The sequence below is a fragment of the Rhinolophus sinicus genome, chromosome 16, assembly GCF_057876585.1.
Source record: "Rhinolophus sinicus isolate RSI-liver-muscle chromosome 16, RSI-T2T, whole genome shotgun sequence".
Lineage (NCBI taxonomy): Eukaryota > Metazoa > Chordata > Mammalia > Chiroptera > Rhinolophidae > Rhinolophus > Rhinolophus sinicus.
The window spans coordinates 74,951,533-74,968,368 of record NC_142516.1 but is presented as its reverse complement, the minus strand read 5'-3'; the positions used below and the strand labels follow the sequence as shown (position 1 = coordinate 74,968,368).

The window sequence follows — 16,836 nt, the reverse complement described above, 5'->3', positions numbered from 1 at the left end:
ACAGAACTGAGGGAAAGGCAATTATCGGTATATTAAAGGACATGGTGTAGGATACAAGTGAACAGCCAGATGAAGAGATACATAGGGTGAGTGTCCTGAGCACAGCAGCTTTTGTTCCCATGGAGTTGGGGTGCATCCCTCTCCTTACACATTACTGTTATGTTCAGCAACCCAATCTAGAGGCTCTCTAAATATGTACTTTTGGGGTTTGGGGTTTTCATAGACTAGTCATCATATAGGCATAATTCTTCTTCTTTTTTTTTAAAATCTGTGTGTTTTTGTGTTTGTTTGTTTTTTTAAAGAATTTTTTTTTTTATTGGGGAAAGGGAACAGGACTTTATTTGGGAACAGGGTGTACTTCCAGGACTTTTTTCCAAGTCAAGTTGTTGTCCTTTCAATCTTAGTTATTGAGGGTGCCATTCAGCTTCAAGTTGTTGTCCTTTCAGTCTTAGTTGTGGAGGGTGCAGCTCAGGTCCAGGTCCAGTTGCCCTTGCTAGTTGCAGGGGGCACAGCCCACCATCCCTTGCAGGAGTCGAAACCGGCAATCTTGTGGTTGAGAGGAAGCGCTCCAACTGACTGAGCCATCTGGGTGCTCAGTAGCATCTGAGCTTAAGGTGCCATGTTCAATCTTAGTTGCAGGGGGCGCTGCCCACCATCCCTTGTGGGACTCGAGGAGTTGAACCGGCAACCTTGTGATTGAGAGCCCACTGGCCCATGTGGGAATCGAACCGACAGCCTTCGGAGTTGGGAGCATGGAGCTCTTAACCGCCTGAGCCACCGGGCCGGCCCAATGATCAATTCTTAACTTTATTTTGAGCCTCTCTCTTCTCTCTACAGAAGTGGGAGGCAGTGCTGAACATTCCAAGCTTCCGATTATGGCCTGGTCTCTCTGGTGTCCAGTACCGATCCTGGAGCCCACCTACAGTCACCTCATTAAGACAAACGATGTTCCAGGGGCTCTTGTCACTTAGGCACGTACAAGGGTTTTAGGAGCTCTGTGGCAGGAACCAGGGGCAGAGACCCATGTATGCAGATGCTCATCTGCTTATCACGGGCTTACATCCTGATAAACCCACTGTAAGTTGAAAATACCGTAATTGAGAAATGGAGTTAGTACTAAAAAACCGAAAACAGTTCATCCATTTTTCACCTCTGGCAATCATCAATCTGTTGTCGGTATGAACTGTGGTGTTTTTTTTGTTTCTTTGTAGTTTCCACCGATACAAGGTCTGACAGTTAAGTTAACGAACTCATTCTAGAAAAAGTGCTTCATACTTCCTTGCTGAATACAGTAGTATCTCAGTTTTCGAACGTCACAGTTGACGAACATTTCGGTTTATGAATGCCGTAAATTTTATGGATCTGCGGTATCATTAGATAGTAAAAATCATGCTAAATTACTGTTCTGGAGGTTGATTTTAAAAGTCTGGAACGGATTAATCCATTTTTTATTACTTTCTGTGGGGAAACCAGGCCGTGGTTTTCGAAAGTTTCAGAACTCTAAAGGTCTTCCGGAATGAATTACGTTCGAAAACTCAGGTACCACTGTATCACTGCCTTTGAAGTACTCCCCTTCGGAGGCTATTCACCTATGCCAGCGCCTTGTCTACCCTTCAAAGCAGTTTTGGAAATCTTTTTTGGAATGGCCATCAGAGCTGTTTTCATACTATACTTGATGTCCTGAATGTCATCAAAATGTCTTCCTTTCACTATTTCCTTTATCTTAGGGTAAAGAAAGAAGTCCTTGGGGGCCCGATCAGATGAGTAGGGAGGGATTTCCAATACAATTATTTATTTACTGGCTAAAAACTCCCTCACCAGCAGTGCCCTGTGAGCTGGTACATTGTTGTGATGGCAGAGCCATGAATTATTGGAAGAAAGGTCAGATGATGGAACTGTTTTCATGAAGCCTTTTCAGCACTTCCAGATAGTAAACTTGGTTAAGTGTTTGTCCAGGTGGTACAAATTCATGAGGCACAATCTCTCTGAATTCAAAAAAGGGTAGCAACATTGTTGCAACAATTCACGAAATAATTGTCCATCCTTCTTTTCGAAGGATCATCTGGTAGTTGTCTTTCTTATTTCACTTTGCGTAATGCCCTCGAGGTCCTTAAATTGGTCTCCTCTATTTTCCTAAATGAAACTTTCTCCGCTCTTGTACAGCATTGTGTCTGATGGCCAAGTCTCATGATACGTATGACCTTCAGGGCTTACCCGTATCTCTTCGTGTCTCTTCGTTGGTTTCCTGTTACCCCAGCAGAGAACTTCAAGAGGGTGTGTGTACCTCAGAGAGTGCTCAGGACAGTTCACTAGGGCACAGGAAAAGATGACAGGAAGCCTAGTTATAAAACTATCTAAAAGACAAGTCACTAAATTTATCATTAGTACGTTAACTGACAGTCTGTGGTATATAATTTAGAAATAGATACAAGTACATCCGGGCACAAGAATAGAATTTGTTCCAATTATGTGAGTACCCTCACAGTGTAAGACAATGATAGGCCATCATAGGCGTCCTTTATAAAATTTTCTTTTAAATTCTTCACAATAATTCTGATAGAAAACAGTTTGCAAAGTTATTTGCCATTTCACCTGATTCTGAACCCTTGTGACTGAGTAAGAAATATGCTGTTACAGGCCTCAGTGTCCTTCAAGGACGTGACTGTGGAGTTCACCCAGAAGGAGTGGCAGCACCTGGACCCTGCTCAGAGGGCCCTCTACAGAGATGTGATGCTGGAGATCTACAGCCACCTCGTCTCCGTGGGTGAGCAGACCTGACCACCTGACTCCCTCTGAATGCAATTGTGTTTTCCTTCTCTCCTTCATATTGAAATTACTTTTATTGGGGTGTAATTAACAGAAAGTAAATGTCAGTAATGTTCAGTGTATAATTTGCTGAGTTTGAAAATGTTTATAGGTGATTACTACCACCAAAATAATGATACAAAATACTTTTGTCACCCCAAAAACTTTCCTTGTAGCTCTTTGCAGTTATTTTTCTCTCTTCTCCCGCTCCCTGTCAAGCACTGTTGTATTTCAGTCCCAATAGTTTTGCCTTTCTAGAATTTTATGTACATCGTTCCTTATTTACACATTTTTCTTTCTTCTTTTACTTGGCTCTTTCTTAAATTTTATTAAATTATTGACGTGACATTGGTTAATAAAGTGATATAGGTTTCAAGTGTACCGGTCTATGATGCATAATTGTATATTGGTTTGTGTGATCACCACCCAAAGTCAAATCTCCTTCTATCAGGAGATATTTGACTCTTCATTGACCCTTTTCCTTCTAGCCTTTCCCTCTGATAAACACCATACTGTGATCTGTCAATGAGTTTTTGTCTGTTTGTCTTTGTTTTTGTTTTCAGTTTCATATCCCACATATGAATGAAATCATATGGTTCTCGACTTTTATCCGTCTAACTTTGTCGTAGCCAAGTAATCTGTTGTATGTAGGTACTAGGTCTTTATCCAATCATCTATTGAAGGATGCTCTGTTTGTTTCAACGTCTTGACCACTGTGAGTAATGCTGCAGTAAACATAAGGGTACATATATCTTTATGGATAAATGTTTTCAGATTTTTTTGGGTACACAGGAGAGAAATTGCTGGGTCACATGGTAATTGTATTCTTAATTTTTTGTGCGACTTCCATTTTGCCATAGTGGCTATTCCAATTTGCTTTCCCACCAACAGTGTATGAGGGTTCCTTTTTGCCCTACAGCCTCTCCAACGCTTTCGATGACTTGCCTTGTTGATAACAGCCATTCACACAGGTGTGAGATACTATCTCATTGCGGTTTTGATTTGCATTTCCCTGTAGCTAGTAAAGTTGAGCATGTTTTCCTTGTATCTGGTGGCCGTTTATTTGTCTTCTTGGGATGAGTGTCTCTTTCGGGCCTCTGCCCATTTGTTTTGGAGGGCGCAGTTCACAGTGACCCATGCGGGGATCGAACCAGCAACCTGGGTGTTATTAGCACCGTGCCCTAACTAATTGAGCTAACTGGCCACCCATAATTGGATTGTTTGATTTTTGTCGTTGTCGTTGAGTTACGTGCGTGCGTTCCTTATATATTTTGTATTTGGCCCCTCTATGGTAGACGTTGTTTGCAAATATCTTGTCTGATTTGGTTGGTTTTCTCTTTGTTTTATTGATGGTTTTTGTTGCTGTGCAAATGCTTTTGAGTTTGATACAGTCCCATTCTTTTATTTTTGCTTTTACTTCCCTTGCCTTTGAGATCAAACTCATAAAATCCTCTGTGAGACCAAGTTCCGTGAGTTTAATACCAAGGGTTTGTTCCACGTATTTTATTTTTTCATGTCTTGTGTTTAGGTCTTTGATCCATTTTATTGAGTTTTGGTGTACAGTGACAGATATTACAGCAATCTACTTTCCTTCTTTTGCATGTGGCTTTCCAATTTTCCAGCACCATTTATTGAAGAGGCTTTCTTTGCTTAACGGTATGTTTTTGGCTCCTGTATTGAAAATTATTTGCCCGTATGTATGTGGGTTCATTCGTAGGCTCTCATTTCTGTTCCGTTGGTCTGTGTGTCTGTTTTTCTGCCAATACCATGCGGTTTTGAGTATTGTCTCTTTGTAGTATAATTTGAAGTCAGGATGTATGACTCTCCCGCTTTGTTCTTGTTTTTCAGGATTGCTTGGCTAATCATGATCTTTTGTGGTTCTATACAAATCTGATGATTTTTTCCTCTATTTCTTTGAGAAAATGCCTTTGGGGTTTTGATGGAGATTGAATGAAGTCATCATATTGCTTTGGGTAATATGGCCATTTTAACTGTGTTGATCCATGGAAGAATTTCTCTCCAATTCTTTGTTTTTTGAGATTCATGCATGCTTTTGTGTATGTCACCATTCTTTTTGTTTCTAGGCAGTATTTCTTTGCATGTGTACACCACAATTTGTCAGCCGTATATCACTTGATAGACATGTAGGGTTTTCCTTATTTGTGCTGTTAGGAATAGAGCTGCAGTATGCATTTAAGTACATGTTTTGTTGAGATATTTGTTTTCATTTGTCTTGTGTAAACATTCCAAAGTGTGGTATTATTGTTCTTATGTTCACTTTATAGGAACCTGCCCAATGTTTCCAAAGTGGCTGTGCCGGTTTGCGTACTCTTTAGCAGTGTCTGATAGTTATGGTTGCTCTACATTCTCACCAACATGTGGGAATGGAGGTCATTATGGTTTTTTGTTTTTGTTTTTAACAAACAACAAACGTAGATTTCTCACAGTTGTGGAGGCTGGAAGTCCAGGATCGTGGAGTAGACTCCATGTCTGGTGGAGACCCGCTTCTGGGTTGCAGGCTGCCAGCCTCTCACTGTGTGCTCCCATGGTGGCTATTACTTTGATTTTTTTTTTTTTTTTTTACAGTCATAAAGTAGATATTTAAAATAAGATGAAGAGACCACTTAAAATTGTGGGAGTAGAAATCGTTTTTGTTTTAGTATTCCTCTCTACATTTCCATATTTTTGAAGCCTAATAAATGTTGTTTTCAATTTACATGTGACTTTTAACCAGTAGTGCTTTCATTTTTTTTCCTATAACTTTGTGCCGTAATGAATTTTCTGAATGTGCACAAAGATCTCTAATTTATTTAAAGATTCTAGTAGATGTTTTTGTATCTTACTGGATTTTCATTTGTGTTTTCTTCATGACTAAGGAAGTTGAACATCTTTCAGGTACTTTTTGCCATGCATGGATTTTGTTTCTTGAAATCTGTTCAAATATTTAGCCCATTTTTCAAGACTGTTTCTTTTAAAGAGTTACATTGAATTGACAGAGTTCTTTATATAACCTTTATGCAAGACCAAGATTAGATAAATCTTTTGCTAAGTTTTCTTCCTATCTTTTGCTTTTTCTTTTTAACAGCGTCTTGGAACAGCAGAATTTTTTGTTTTTTAAGATACCGTTTGTTTTTTTCTTTTTTTCCCCCAGGTTTTTTCATTGTTTGTTATATTTCATCGTTTTTGTATCTTTTTAAATATTTTTTTGCCTAATCTAAAGTCACTAAAATTTTCTCCCTTGTTTTCTTGAAGATAGTTTATAATTTTACATGTAGGACTTTGATTCACTGCCAACGAATTTTTTTATGTGCTGTGAAATAAGAGTTGTGGTTCACTTTTTTATATCTGTGTCTAGTTATAGTCACACCATTTGCTGGAAGGATTATTAGTTTTCCATTGAGTTGGCTTTGGTTCTTTGCCAAAAACAAATTGACCATATATATGTAGTTCTCTACCTGGACTCTATTCCGTTTAATGGTTCTGTGAGTCTGAAACGCACCTTCTTGATTACGTAGCTTTCTGGAAAGTTACCAAATAAGGAGGATTTAGTCCTCCAAATATATTTTTAATTTGAAAATTAGTTTGATTACGTGCTTTGTAATTTCCATATAATTTTTAGAATTTCGAATCAATTTCTTCAAGACTTTTGCTTGGAATTCTGGTTGATATAGTCTTGAGTCTTCACAGTGCTCCAGAAGGATTTACGTATTAATAATATGGATCTTCTGATACATTAAGTGATAGTGTATCTCTCCCTTTTATTTAGATCTTTACCTTTTTTGTTTGCAATGACTTGTAGCTCTGCGTGTATTTTACACATATTTTGTTCAATGTATTTTATGAAGTTGATGATACTGTAAATGGCCTCTACTTTACAGCTACAAATTCCAATTGTTTGTTAGAAATATATAGAAATCCAGTTGATTTACTTATATTTATTATGTTTTATAACTTTATTATTCTTATTGTAGCAGATCTTTTGGAGCTTCTGAAGGATGTTTTATATGAACAGTTATGTTATCTGAATAAAGATATGTTACTTCTTCATTTTTAAACTATACGCCTTTTTTTTTTTTTTTTTTTTCATCACTGGCTAGGGCCACCAGTGTAACATTGAATACAAGTGGTGACAGAATATACTTATGTGTTGTTTCTAATCTTCGAGGTAAAGCATTCATTCTTCACCATGACATAATTAATTGTTAGTTTCTAAAACTGACCTTTATCAGTTTCAGGAAATTCTCTTATCTGTTTAAAGTTTTGTGTGTTTTTTTATTAAGATTTTATTGAGGAAAGGGAACAGGACTTTATTGGGGAACAGTATGTATTTCCAGGACTTTTTTCCAAGTCGGTTGTTGTCCTTTCAATCTTAGGTGTGGAGGGTGCTGTTCAGCTTCAAGTTTTTGTCCTTTCAGTCTTAGTTTTGGAGGGCGCAGCTCAGCCCCAGGTCCAGTTGCCGTTGCTAGTTGCAGAGGGTGCAGCCCACCATCCCTTGCGGTATCGAACCGACAATCTTGTGGTTGAGAGGACGTGCTCCAACCAACTGAGCCATCTGAAGCTCCGTGGCAGCTCAGCTCAAGGTGCCGTGTTCAATCTTAGTTGCAGGAGGCAGAGCCCACCATCCCTTGCAGGAGTTGAGGAAGTGAACTGGCAACCTTGTGGTTGAGAGCCCACTGGCCCATTTGGGAATCGAACAGGCAGACTTCGGAGTTAGGAGCATGGAGCTCTAACCGCCTGAGCCACCGGGCCGTCCCCTAAAGGATATTTTTAGATGTAACGTCTCAAGACGTGATGCCATGGTAATACTTATAAATTGAGTCCACCGATTTGTACTATTTTCTAGACGAGATTGGATAGAACTGGTATTGTTTCTTACTTAAATGTGATGTTGACTATACGGTTTTTATAAGTTTTCTTTATCAAGTGGAGGAAATTCTCTGTCCTAGTTAGAGTATATTATCATGAATGGGCTTTAATTTCCCTCTTTCTCTTTATTTGGGCTTCATTTTGTTCTTTTTCTAATTTCTTGAGATAGAAGCTCGATTATTGACTTGAGAATTTTCCTGTTTTCTACTGTAAGCATTTAGTGGTATCAGTTTTTATCTCAGTGCTGTTTTATCTGCCTCCCACAAATTTTGATATGTCTTACTTTCATTTTGTTCAGTGTATTTCTTTTAGTTTCTCTTGAGACTTCCTCTTTGAAAGACTTTAGAAATGTGTTGTTTAACTTCCACATCTTTGGAGGTTTTTATAAAACTTTCTGTAGCTGATTTTTAGTTTGATTTCATTGTGGTCAGAGAATACGCTCTAGTTCATGTTCATTAAAGTTCTTTTCTGTTGTGGTTTTATAATGTCCCAGGATAATGGCTATCTCGGTACATGTTCTATAGAGTTTTTAAAAGCATGTGTATTCTGCTGTTACTGTGTGGACTTTTCTATACATGTCTATGACAGCATGTTGGTTGATGGTTTTGTTAAGTTGTGTATCTGCTGATTTTCTGTCTAGTTCTATCAGTAGTTGGAAGGGGATGTTGAAGGTTCTGATTATAATTATGGATTTGTCGACTTCTCTTTTTAATTCTCTTAGTTTTTGCTTCATGTATTTTTAATCTCTGTTGTTGCTATATACATGTTAATATGGACATGTCATTTTGGTGGGTTGTTCCTTTAATCATTATGTACTGTCCTCTTTCTCTCTTAATATTCTTTTCTGTTGAGTTTCCTTTATCTAGTAGAAATATAGACCTTCAGCTTTTTGTTTTTCTTTTTTAAATGTATGTGCGGTGTATCTTTTTCTAGTGTGTTACGTTTAAACTTGCCTACATCATTACTTTGAATTGAGTTTCTTGTGGACAGTATGTACTCAGATTGTTTGTAAATCCATCTGATTGTGTTTTACAGGTTGTCTTTAGATCTTTTGCATTTGACGTAATTATAGATATGTTAGCGCTTAAGTCTGCTGTTTATTGTTTTCTTCTCTTTCTTTATTTTTTCCTTCCTGTGGGCTACCTCAGAATTTTATGGAATTCCATTTTGATCTGCCCATAGTGTCTTTGAGGTTTTTGTGTAGTTCTTTTTAGTGCTTTCTCTAGGAATTCCATTTTATGTAACTTATCACAGGCTGCTAGTGTTCATATTTTATTAGCTTGAGGGAAGTGTATCTCCTTTTACCTTCCCTAATTTATAATGTAACTTTGTCAAACATTTTCCCTCCACATACTCATAACTATATCAGACAGTTATAATGCTGCTTCCACCATGAAGGAGTTTAGAAAACGTAAGAGAAGGAATGCGTGTTGGATATACCGTAGCCCCCCTCATCCATGGTTGTGCTTTCCATGGTTTTAGTTACCTGCGGTCAACCGAGGTCTGCAAAGATTCAATGGAAAAATTCCAGAAATAAACAGTAAGTTTTAACTTGTGCGTTATTCTGAGTAAGTAGTGTGATGAAATCTTGGCCGTTCTGTGTGGGACATAAGTCATTCTTTTGTCTAGTGTCTCCACACTGTGTTTGCTACTGTCACTTAGTAGCCATCTGGGTTATGAGATCGACTGTCAGGGTGTTGGCAGTGTTTGTGTTCGAGTCATCCTTGATTTACTTCATAATGATCTAAAGCACAAGAGTAGTGGCTGGCAATTCGGACATGCCAAAGAGAAGCCGTAAAGTGCTTTGTTTAAGTGAAAAGGTAAACATTCTTGACGTAATGAGAAAAAAAACCCATATGGTGAAGTTGCTACAATGTGTAGTAAGAACAAATCTTCTATCTGTGATATTGTCGAGAAGGAGAAAGAAATTTGCGCTAGTTTGCCTGCAGAGAGAGACCACGGTCACGTAACTTTTATTATAGTTTATTCTTATAATGGTTCTATTTTATTATGTTATTGTTAATATGTTTCTGTGCCTAGTTTAAAAATTACACTTTATCATGCGTATGTATGTATAGGAAGATCATGCTATATACAGGGTTTGGTGCTGTCTGCAGTTTCAGGCACCCACCGGGTGTTCTTGAACGTATCTCCCACGGGTATGAGAGGATGGCTATACTTAATATTTTTTACTTCTTTCTTGTTCACTTTTTTTCCTGGTAGTTTAAGATCCATAGACATTTAAAATCTGTGAAAGAATTTTTGTCCTATTCTTTTAGGGTAGTCCTGCTGGTGATAAATGTGTACATTTTTCTTCATCTGAGAATGTCTCGATTACACGTCATTCCTGATGGTATTTTCACTGCATGTGGAATTTTGGGTTAAGAGTTTTTAGCAGTTGAATCATTGTGCCACTTTCCTATGTAGCCCTTGTGCTTTGTCATGAGATGTCGCTGTTCCAATTGTGTTTTCCCTATGTTTAAGGTTACTTTTGTTTTGCTGCTTTCACAATTTTTTAAATTTTTCTATAGTTTTTAGATGTCTGACTGTGGCTTTACTTGGGCTAATTCTGTTTGGCATTTACTTAGCAAATAGTTTGTCTGCATTTTTGATGTCTAGCTCTGAGAGCTGGCAAGCCTCAGTCCTGTCTCCACATCTGTGCAAGATAATCATGAAGTCCGCCCCTTCCTTGCTTGGCACAAATCAGTCTATTTAAACCACGCAAATCCTGGCTTATAACTTGTCAGTTATATTAAGTTGGTGCAAAAGTAATTGTGGTTTAAAAGGTTAAAAATAATTGCAAAAACCGCAGTTACTTTGCACCAATGTAATAAATAGCAACAAACTTTTTTGTGTCCTGGTAAGCACTACAAAACAGCCCAAACATGGATAATTACAGAGGCAGGAAACAAAGTATTGGAAATGAAGTCTGCAAACTAACCCAGTTGGAAGTCCAAGATATACTAATATAAAAAAAAAAAAATGGTGCCAACTTCCTTTTGCACCTCAAATACATATCCTTAATTAACATCTGCTGAGATGTACTGATTGGCAAATTGGCAAACATACTGGCCTTAATCCATACTGGGGCTCAAATTGCAGTTAACATGGGGATTCCTGTGACTTTTAACAGGACGCTTTCTGTAAGGACAGGTGTTCTATAGAGGACAAATAGTTATGCTTCACCTGAACCATTGGAATGATTGCCTTAACCAACCTCACTGGTGACACAGCACCCATTGTAGTGCATCATGGACCTAGTGACCCAAGTAACGTAATGAAATTACATGTCTGACACTTACGCTTCATTAGCTTGACAAATGTAACTCAGTGAACCCACCCCTCAGTTATGCCATTGCACAGTCTTTGCAGACGAGATCTTAACCACATCCAACTTTTCTCAGGAGCACAGATAAGATTATTACATTGATGACATGCTCCTCTGAGGAGATGAATTTGACATAGTCATTCAGATCATACAGATACTCATAAAAGAGCTCACAAAACGTAGTGAGTCATTGTCCCATCCTTAGTACAAAGCCGCACCTCCTCAGTTAAATTCCTGAGAATTATTTTGTCAGTTGAGGGACTGCTGTATTTCTGACATTCATGAAATAGCTCTTAGCACTCTCCATATCCTCAACGTTACCAATACCTGTGCTTTTTTTTTTACTTCCTTTGGTTTTTGGTGACAACATAATCCTTTTAACAAATTTCATAATATTAGTCACAAATCATCCACTTTGAATGGTGTTTTCTACAACCAAACGCTGTATAATCTGTCTAAATTGTTATGTAAGAGGCACTTCTATCCCTGAGAGACTCTTGCTGTAGAGGCTTTAGCAACCTCTTCTCATGCCTCTTGGACTTTCTGGACCACCCATGCTACACATAAAATGCCCATGAGCCTCCGATGCAGGAAAGTGCCCCCGTTATCATGTGACATGCCATTGGAGCAGCATTGTGGACTGCACACTTGCCTTTCCTGGAAATAGATACTCACGTGTCCTGAGTCTGTGACTTTCAGTACCCAGCTGAACAGTGTGCCTTGTGTCCTAGATGCCGTATCCGTCAACCTCAGGATGGCCAGTGAGACCTCCTGGCTGAAGTGCAAGTGGTGTTTACAAGACAGATACACACGAGCTCTCTGGCACATCCCACATGCAGCAGGAAGGGGCCTGGGCTGCCCTGTGCTCAGTCCATGGTTAGATGGTGCAGTGCTGGAGGAGGTCATCCTTATTCCAGACCTCTTGACCCTCTAGGGAACCCCTTGGGATCAACTGAACGAACAGCAGAAGGAGTTCCCTCATTTTGCGGATGGCAGTGCCACTGTGACTCGTAACGGATCTCCCTGGAGAACTGCTTCTTTTCCTCCTTTACCTGGGATTTCTGTGATCAAGACTGGACCCAAGATAGTACAACTGGCCAAACTTCAAGCACTCATCTTGCTATTTGAGGATGCGCTAACCAATATTGGTCCCATCTGCACCGTTTTACAGACATTTCAGCTATTGCCAATGAACTGACTGTGTGGTTCATCCAATGACAATGACAATTTCCTCTCCAGTTTAGTCCCCTTTGGGGGAAAGACTCTGGACATCTTGCCTCCCCGATACCCAAACATATAAATCACGGTTACACATGAGTCTGGCCCTACTAAAGCCAAGATACAAGGCGTCATTAAGACACTCCTTTGAAGTTCTTGATGTCATTGATGATGACCAAAGCGCTTAATGTCACTTCTCAAAATACACAGTACTGGGCTCTTGAACAAAAACCTTTTACTTTCTTTACAACCTCATGCTGCAGTCCTCATAGAGTGCCATATTAGCTAATGAGTTCAAATCCAATTAAGGGGAACATGGCACCTCTCAGTCATCAAACATCAGATGTGAATTGTAATGGAGTCTGACTCCATTATTGATGTTTGACTTCTAACAGCCCTTCTTCGAATTCTTGCTACGTAAGATATTTCCATTTGTGAATCAATCTTCCCTCCTTTCCTTCTTCCATTCTTCCTTTCTTCCTTCCTTCTTTCCTTCCTTCCTTCCTTCCTTCCTTTCGTCCCTCCGTTCCTCCCTCCCTTGCTATCTGGATAACTTTTTCTTTTCGTAGCATAGTTGACCCAGCTAGAACCTCCAGTACAATAGTGAATAGAGGTGTTCAGAATGAACATCCTGTCTTCTAATATTAGGTGGAAGCTCCAGGTTCTGATCATGAACTGTGATGCTAGCTGTGGGGTTTTCTTAGATACCTGTTATCAGATGGAAGAAGTTCCATTCTGTTCCTAGTTTGTTCAGCACTTTTATCGTGAAAGAGTGTTGAGTTTTGTCATAATGCTTTTTCTGTCTATGAAGATGATCGTGTGGTTTGTAATGTATTTATACGGTGAGTTACATTGCTGGATTTTTGGATGTTACACCAGCCGTGCATACTTGGGATCAGTCTCACTTGGTCATGGTGTATAATACATTGAGTATGTTTCTAGATTCAGTTTGCTAGTATTTTGATGGGGATTTTTGCTTCTGTATTCATAAGAGGTATCAGTCCGTAGTTTTTTTATGATGTCTTTATCTGGTTTTGGTATCAAGGTAATGCTGGCCTGTTTCAAAAAGATAGGAAGTATTCCCTTTTCTGTCATTTGGAAGAGTTTGTAAAGAATTGGTATTATTGGTTCTTAAATGTTTGGTAGAATTCAGCTGAAAATCCTATGGGCATAAGCTGTTCTTTGTGGGTAGTGTTTTGGGTACTGATTCAATCTCTTGTGATAACTCCATTCAGAGTTTCTGTTCCTTCTTGACCTAGTTTCTATAGTTTGTGTCTTTCCAGCAATTTGTCCCTTCTATTAAGTTATTTAACATATTGCTATACATTTGTTCATAATATTCCCTTATACTCATTTTTTTATTTCTGTATAGTCAATAGCAATGTCTTCTCCTTCATTTCTGATTTTAATAATTTGCATCTTCTCCCTTTATTCTCTGGTTAATCTAGGTAAAGATTTGTCAGTTTTGCTGATCTTTTCAAAGAACTGACTGTAATTACTTTGATTTTGTATCTTTTCTTTCATGAATTTCCAATCCAGTCTTTATTGTTTGTTTCCTTTGCTTGTTTTAGGTTTAGTTTGTACTACTTGTTTTTCCTTTGAGTGAAGATGTAAGGGTTAGGTTGTTGATGTGAGATATTTCTTAATACACTTGACCCTTGAACAACATGAGTTTGAACTGCTTGGGTCCACTTATACACATATATTGTTGCAATAAATAAACATTTGGCCCTGCACATCCCTGGGTTTTGCATTTACAGATTCAACCAACTGTAGATTCAAAACAGTATTTTGAGTCTGGTTAGTAGTCCATGGATGCGGAGGGCAGACGGGATGCATTGTTTTATGTTATTTTTTATAAGGGACTTGAGCAGCTATAGATGTTCGTCTCCATGGGATGGGATCATCCTGGAGGCAAACCCCCATGTATATAAGTTATGACTGAGTTTTTCAGGAGTCAGAATTTATATGTGGATCTTCACCTGCTCAAGGGGCGGCACCCCAACACCTGCATTGTTGAAGAGTCAACTGTAAAGTTGTTTATAGCCATAAATTTCCCTCTAAAAACTGATTTTGCTTCATACTACAAGGTTTGGTATGTTGTTCTTTCTCTTTCTGTCATCAGAAAGTATTTTCAATTTCCTTTGTAATTTCCTCCTCAAATTTAGGAGACTGGTGTTTAATTTTTACATATTCGTGTATTGCTCAAATTTCTTTCTATTACTGATTTCTGATTTAATTCTATTGGGCCAGAAAAGATACTTTGTATTATTTCTGTAGTTTTAAATTTATTGAAGTTTGTTTTGTGCCTAATAAATAGCACATCATGGAGACTGTTTTATTCGCAGTTTAGAAGAATTTGAATTGTGCTCCTGTTATGTGAGATGTGTTGTATATATATGTCTGTTAGGATTATTGGCTGATAGTTCTGTTCAAATCCTGTATTTTGTACCTAGCTTGTGTCTCCATATTGAGTGTGACTAAAGTGTCCAACTGTTACTGTTTAATAGTTTATTTTTCCTTTCACTTGGCAGTTTTAACTTTATGTATTTTGGGGCTTAATTGTTGGATGTGTACACGTTTATAATTGTTACAATATCTTCATGATGGATTTACCCATTTGTCGGTATAAATATTAATGTCTTTTTATCTCTAATAACATTTTTTACAGTGTATTTTGTTTCATATTACTATAGCTTTCCTATGGTTGCTGTTTGCATGGAATATCTCTTGCCGTCCTCTTATTTTCAACATCTTTGTATCTTTGAATTTAATATGTATGTCCTTAGACCGCGTATAGTTGAATAGAGTTGGAGCTTTTTTTTTTTTTTTTTTTATTTCCTCATCAATCTGACAGTCTCTCCTTTTTGTCTGGATTGTTTAGTTGGCTCACATTTAATGTTATTTCTTATACGGTTGGATATTTGTACGCCATTTTGCATTTTGTTTTCTACATGTGTCATGTATTTTTCTCGTCTATTTCTCTATTGTTTTGTAGTATGTGAATATATTTTCATGTAACATTTTGGTTTATATAATGATTTTATTCACAACCTTTATTGAGAGTTCATTTAATTAGTTATTCCTTTACTGTTTACCTTACACAGCTGCACTTACCAGATCTACAAGTTATCTTAACTTAATTTTAGAGATGTAGAGACAGGTTCCTCCTATGTAAGTTTATTCTTCCTACGCCCTCTTTTGTGGTATTGTTAGGGATTATGTTTTGTTATATATGTTTTATGTTGTTAATTTTTGTTTCTTTTCATTTCTTATTGTGCATTTGAGTTACCATTTGGTATTATTTCCTTATTCTAGTATAGCTTGACTCCCTGCTACCGCTTTTATGGTTTTCTTGGAAAGATAAAAACACACGTGTGTGTGTTAGAAACCCAACATTGCACACATGTACTCATTGTTGTACACAATGACTTTAAATCAGTCAAGACAACTTTCTTTACTGTATCTTGTCACGCGCGTCTACTAGCCGCAAACATCTGTTAATTTTTGTTCATCTGGAAATATTTTCACTTGACCTTTATCTTTAAAAGATCATTTTCCTGGATTCTTTGTTGATAGTCCTTTTCTTTGAGTAGTTAAGAGTATATCATCACCCCACTACCTTCTGCCCTTTATGGTTTCTGATGACGAATCTTACTGAGGAGTCTTTGCCTCTCTCCTCTGGAAACAGAAGCTTCCCACTTCTGTGTGTGCCTTGGTGATTTTTCGTTCTACTTTTTTGTGATAAGTCCGCCCCCCTAGGTAGTTTCCTCACATGTGACCACAAGTTAGTATCCAATCAAAGATTGGAAGGACCCTTCTGTAGATCTCCGTAGCTCTTTCTCTCTCTCTCTCACTGTAGCTACTAAACATGAACCTTTATTAAAATTTAATGTTATTTAGGCTTGTGATTTAGGGGTTTAAGAAGATGTCCTTTGAGCAGCTGAAAATATTTCTGTTTTACACCTCCCCTTAGAAGTGGTCAAGTGAATATTGTTTCTGTGCCACTCTTAAAGCCGCATCTTCCTAAACATTTAGAATCATCAAAGCCCATGAAGTGAAACCATCTCCTAAATTATTTCCCGTTTACTATATTGTTCTATAAAACCAGAAGTGATCTTCCAGTTGGAACAGGAAGACCTATTGTTAGTGGAGGACAAATTTCTAAATGGCAGTTATCCAGGTGAGTTTTAGAATACTGGTAGAAGGTATCCCTGGAAAACTAAATCCAAAATGGGATCAGTTCAACATTGGGCACCTTTGGAAGTTTAGATACGAGTAGATCCAATAAAATATGGATATGGAGGGTGTAAATTTAAAGGATACAACGTTACCTGTGTTCATCTTTTGAATTAGGCAACAGTGTATCATTTACACCTGACAAATCAAATAATGAATTTTTGTTTAACCAGTAGAAAGTTAAATATAGAGGAAGATTATAATGCTAACTAAAATGGAATGTTAAAGCATGGCAAAAGAGAGAGAAGAGATACAAGGTCTGACAGTTAAGTTCACGAACTTGCCACCATGTGCTTACATTGGCAGCACTGTACAAACAGCTCACCAAGGTTTCATAATCTTGGTATGTCAGTGCCTCGCAACCGTGTTTGTGTCGACAT

General features: G+C 38.0%; 1 protein-coding gene across 1 annotated transcript in view; it reads left to right on the top strand.

The window, feature by feature from the left end:
* The window catches only part of LOC148755036 (uncharacterized), a 32,127-nt gene that overhangs the window by 3,996 nt on the left and 11,295 nt on the right, over nt 1-16,836 (top strand). The window contains 1 exon segment of the mRNA XM_088793144.1: nt 2,638-2,764. Coding sequence (XP_088649270.1) covers nt 2,638-2,764 — 127 coding nt within the window.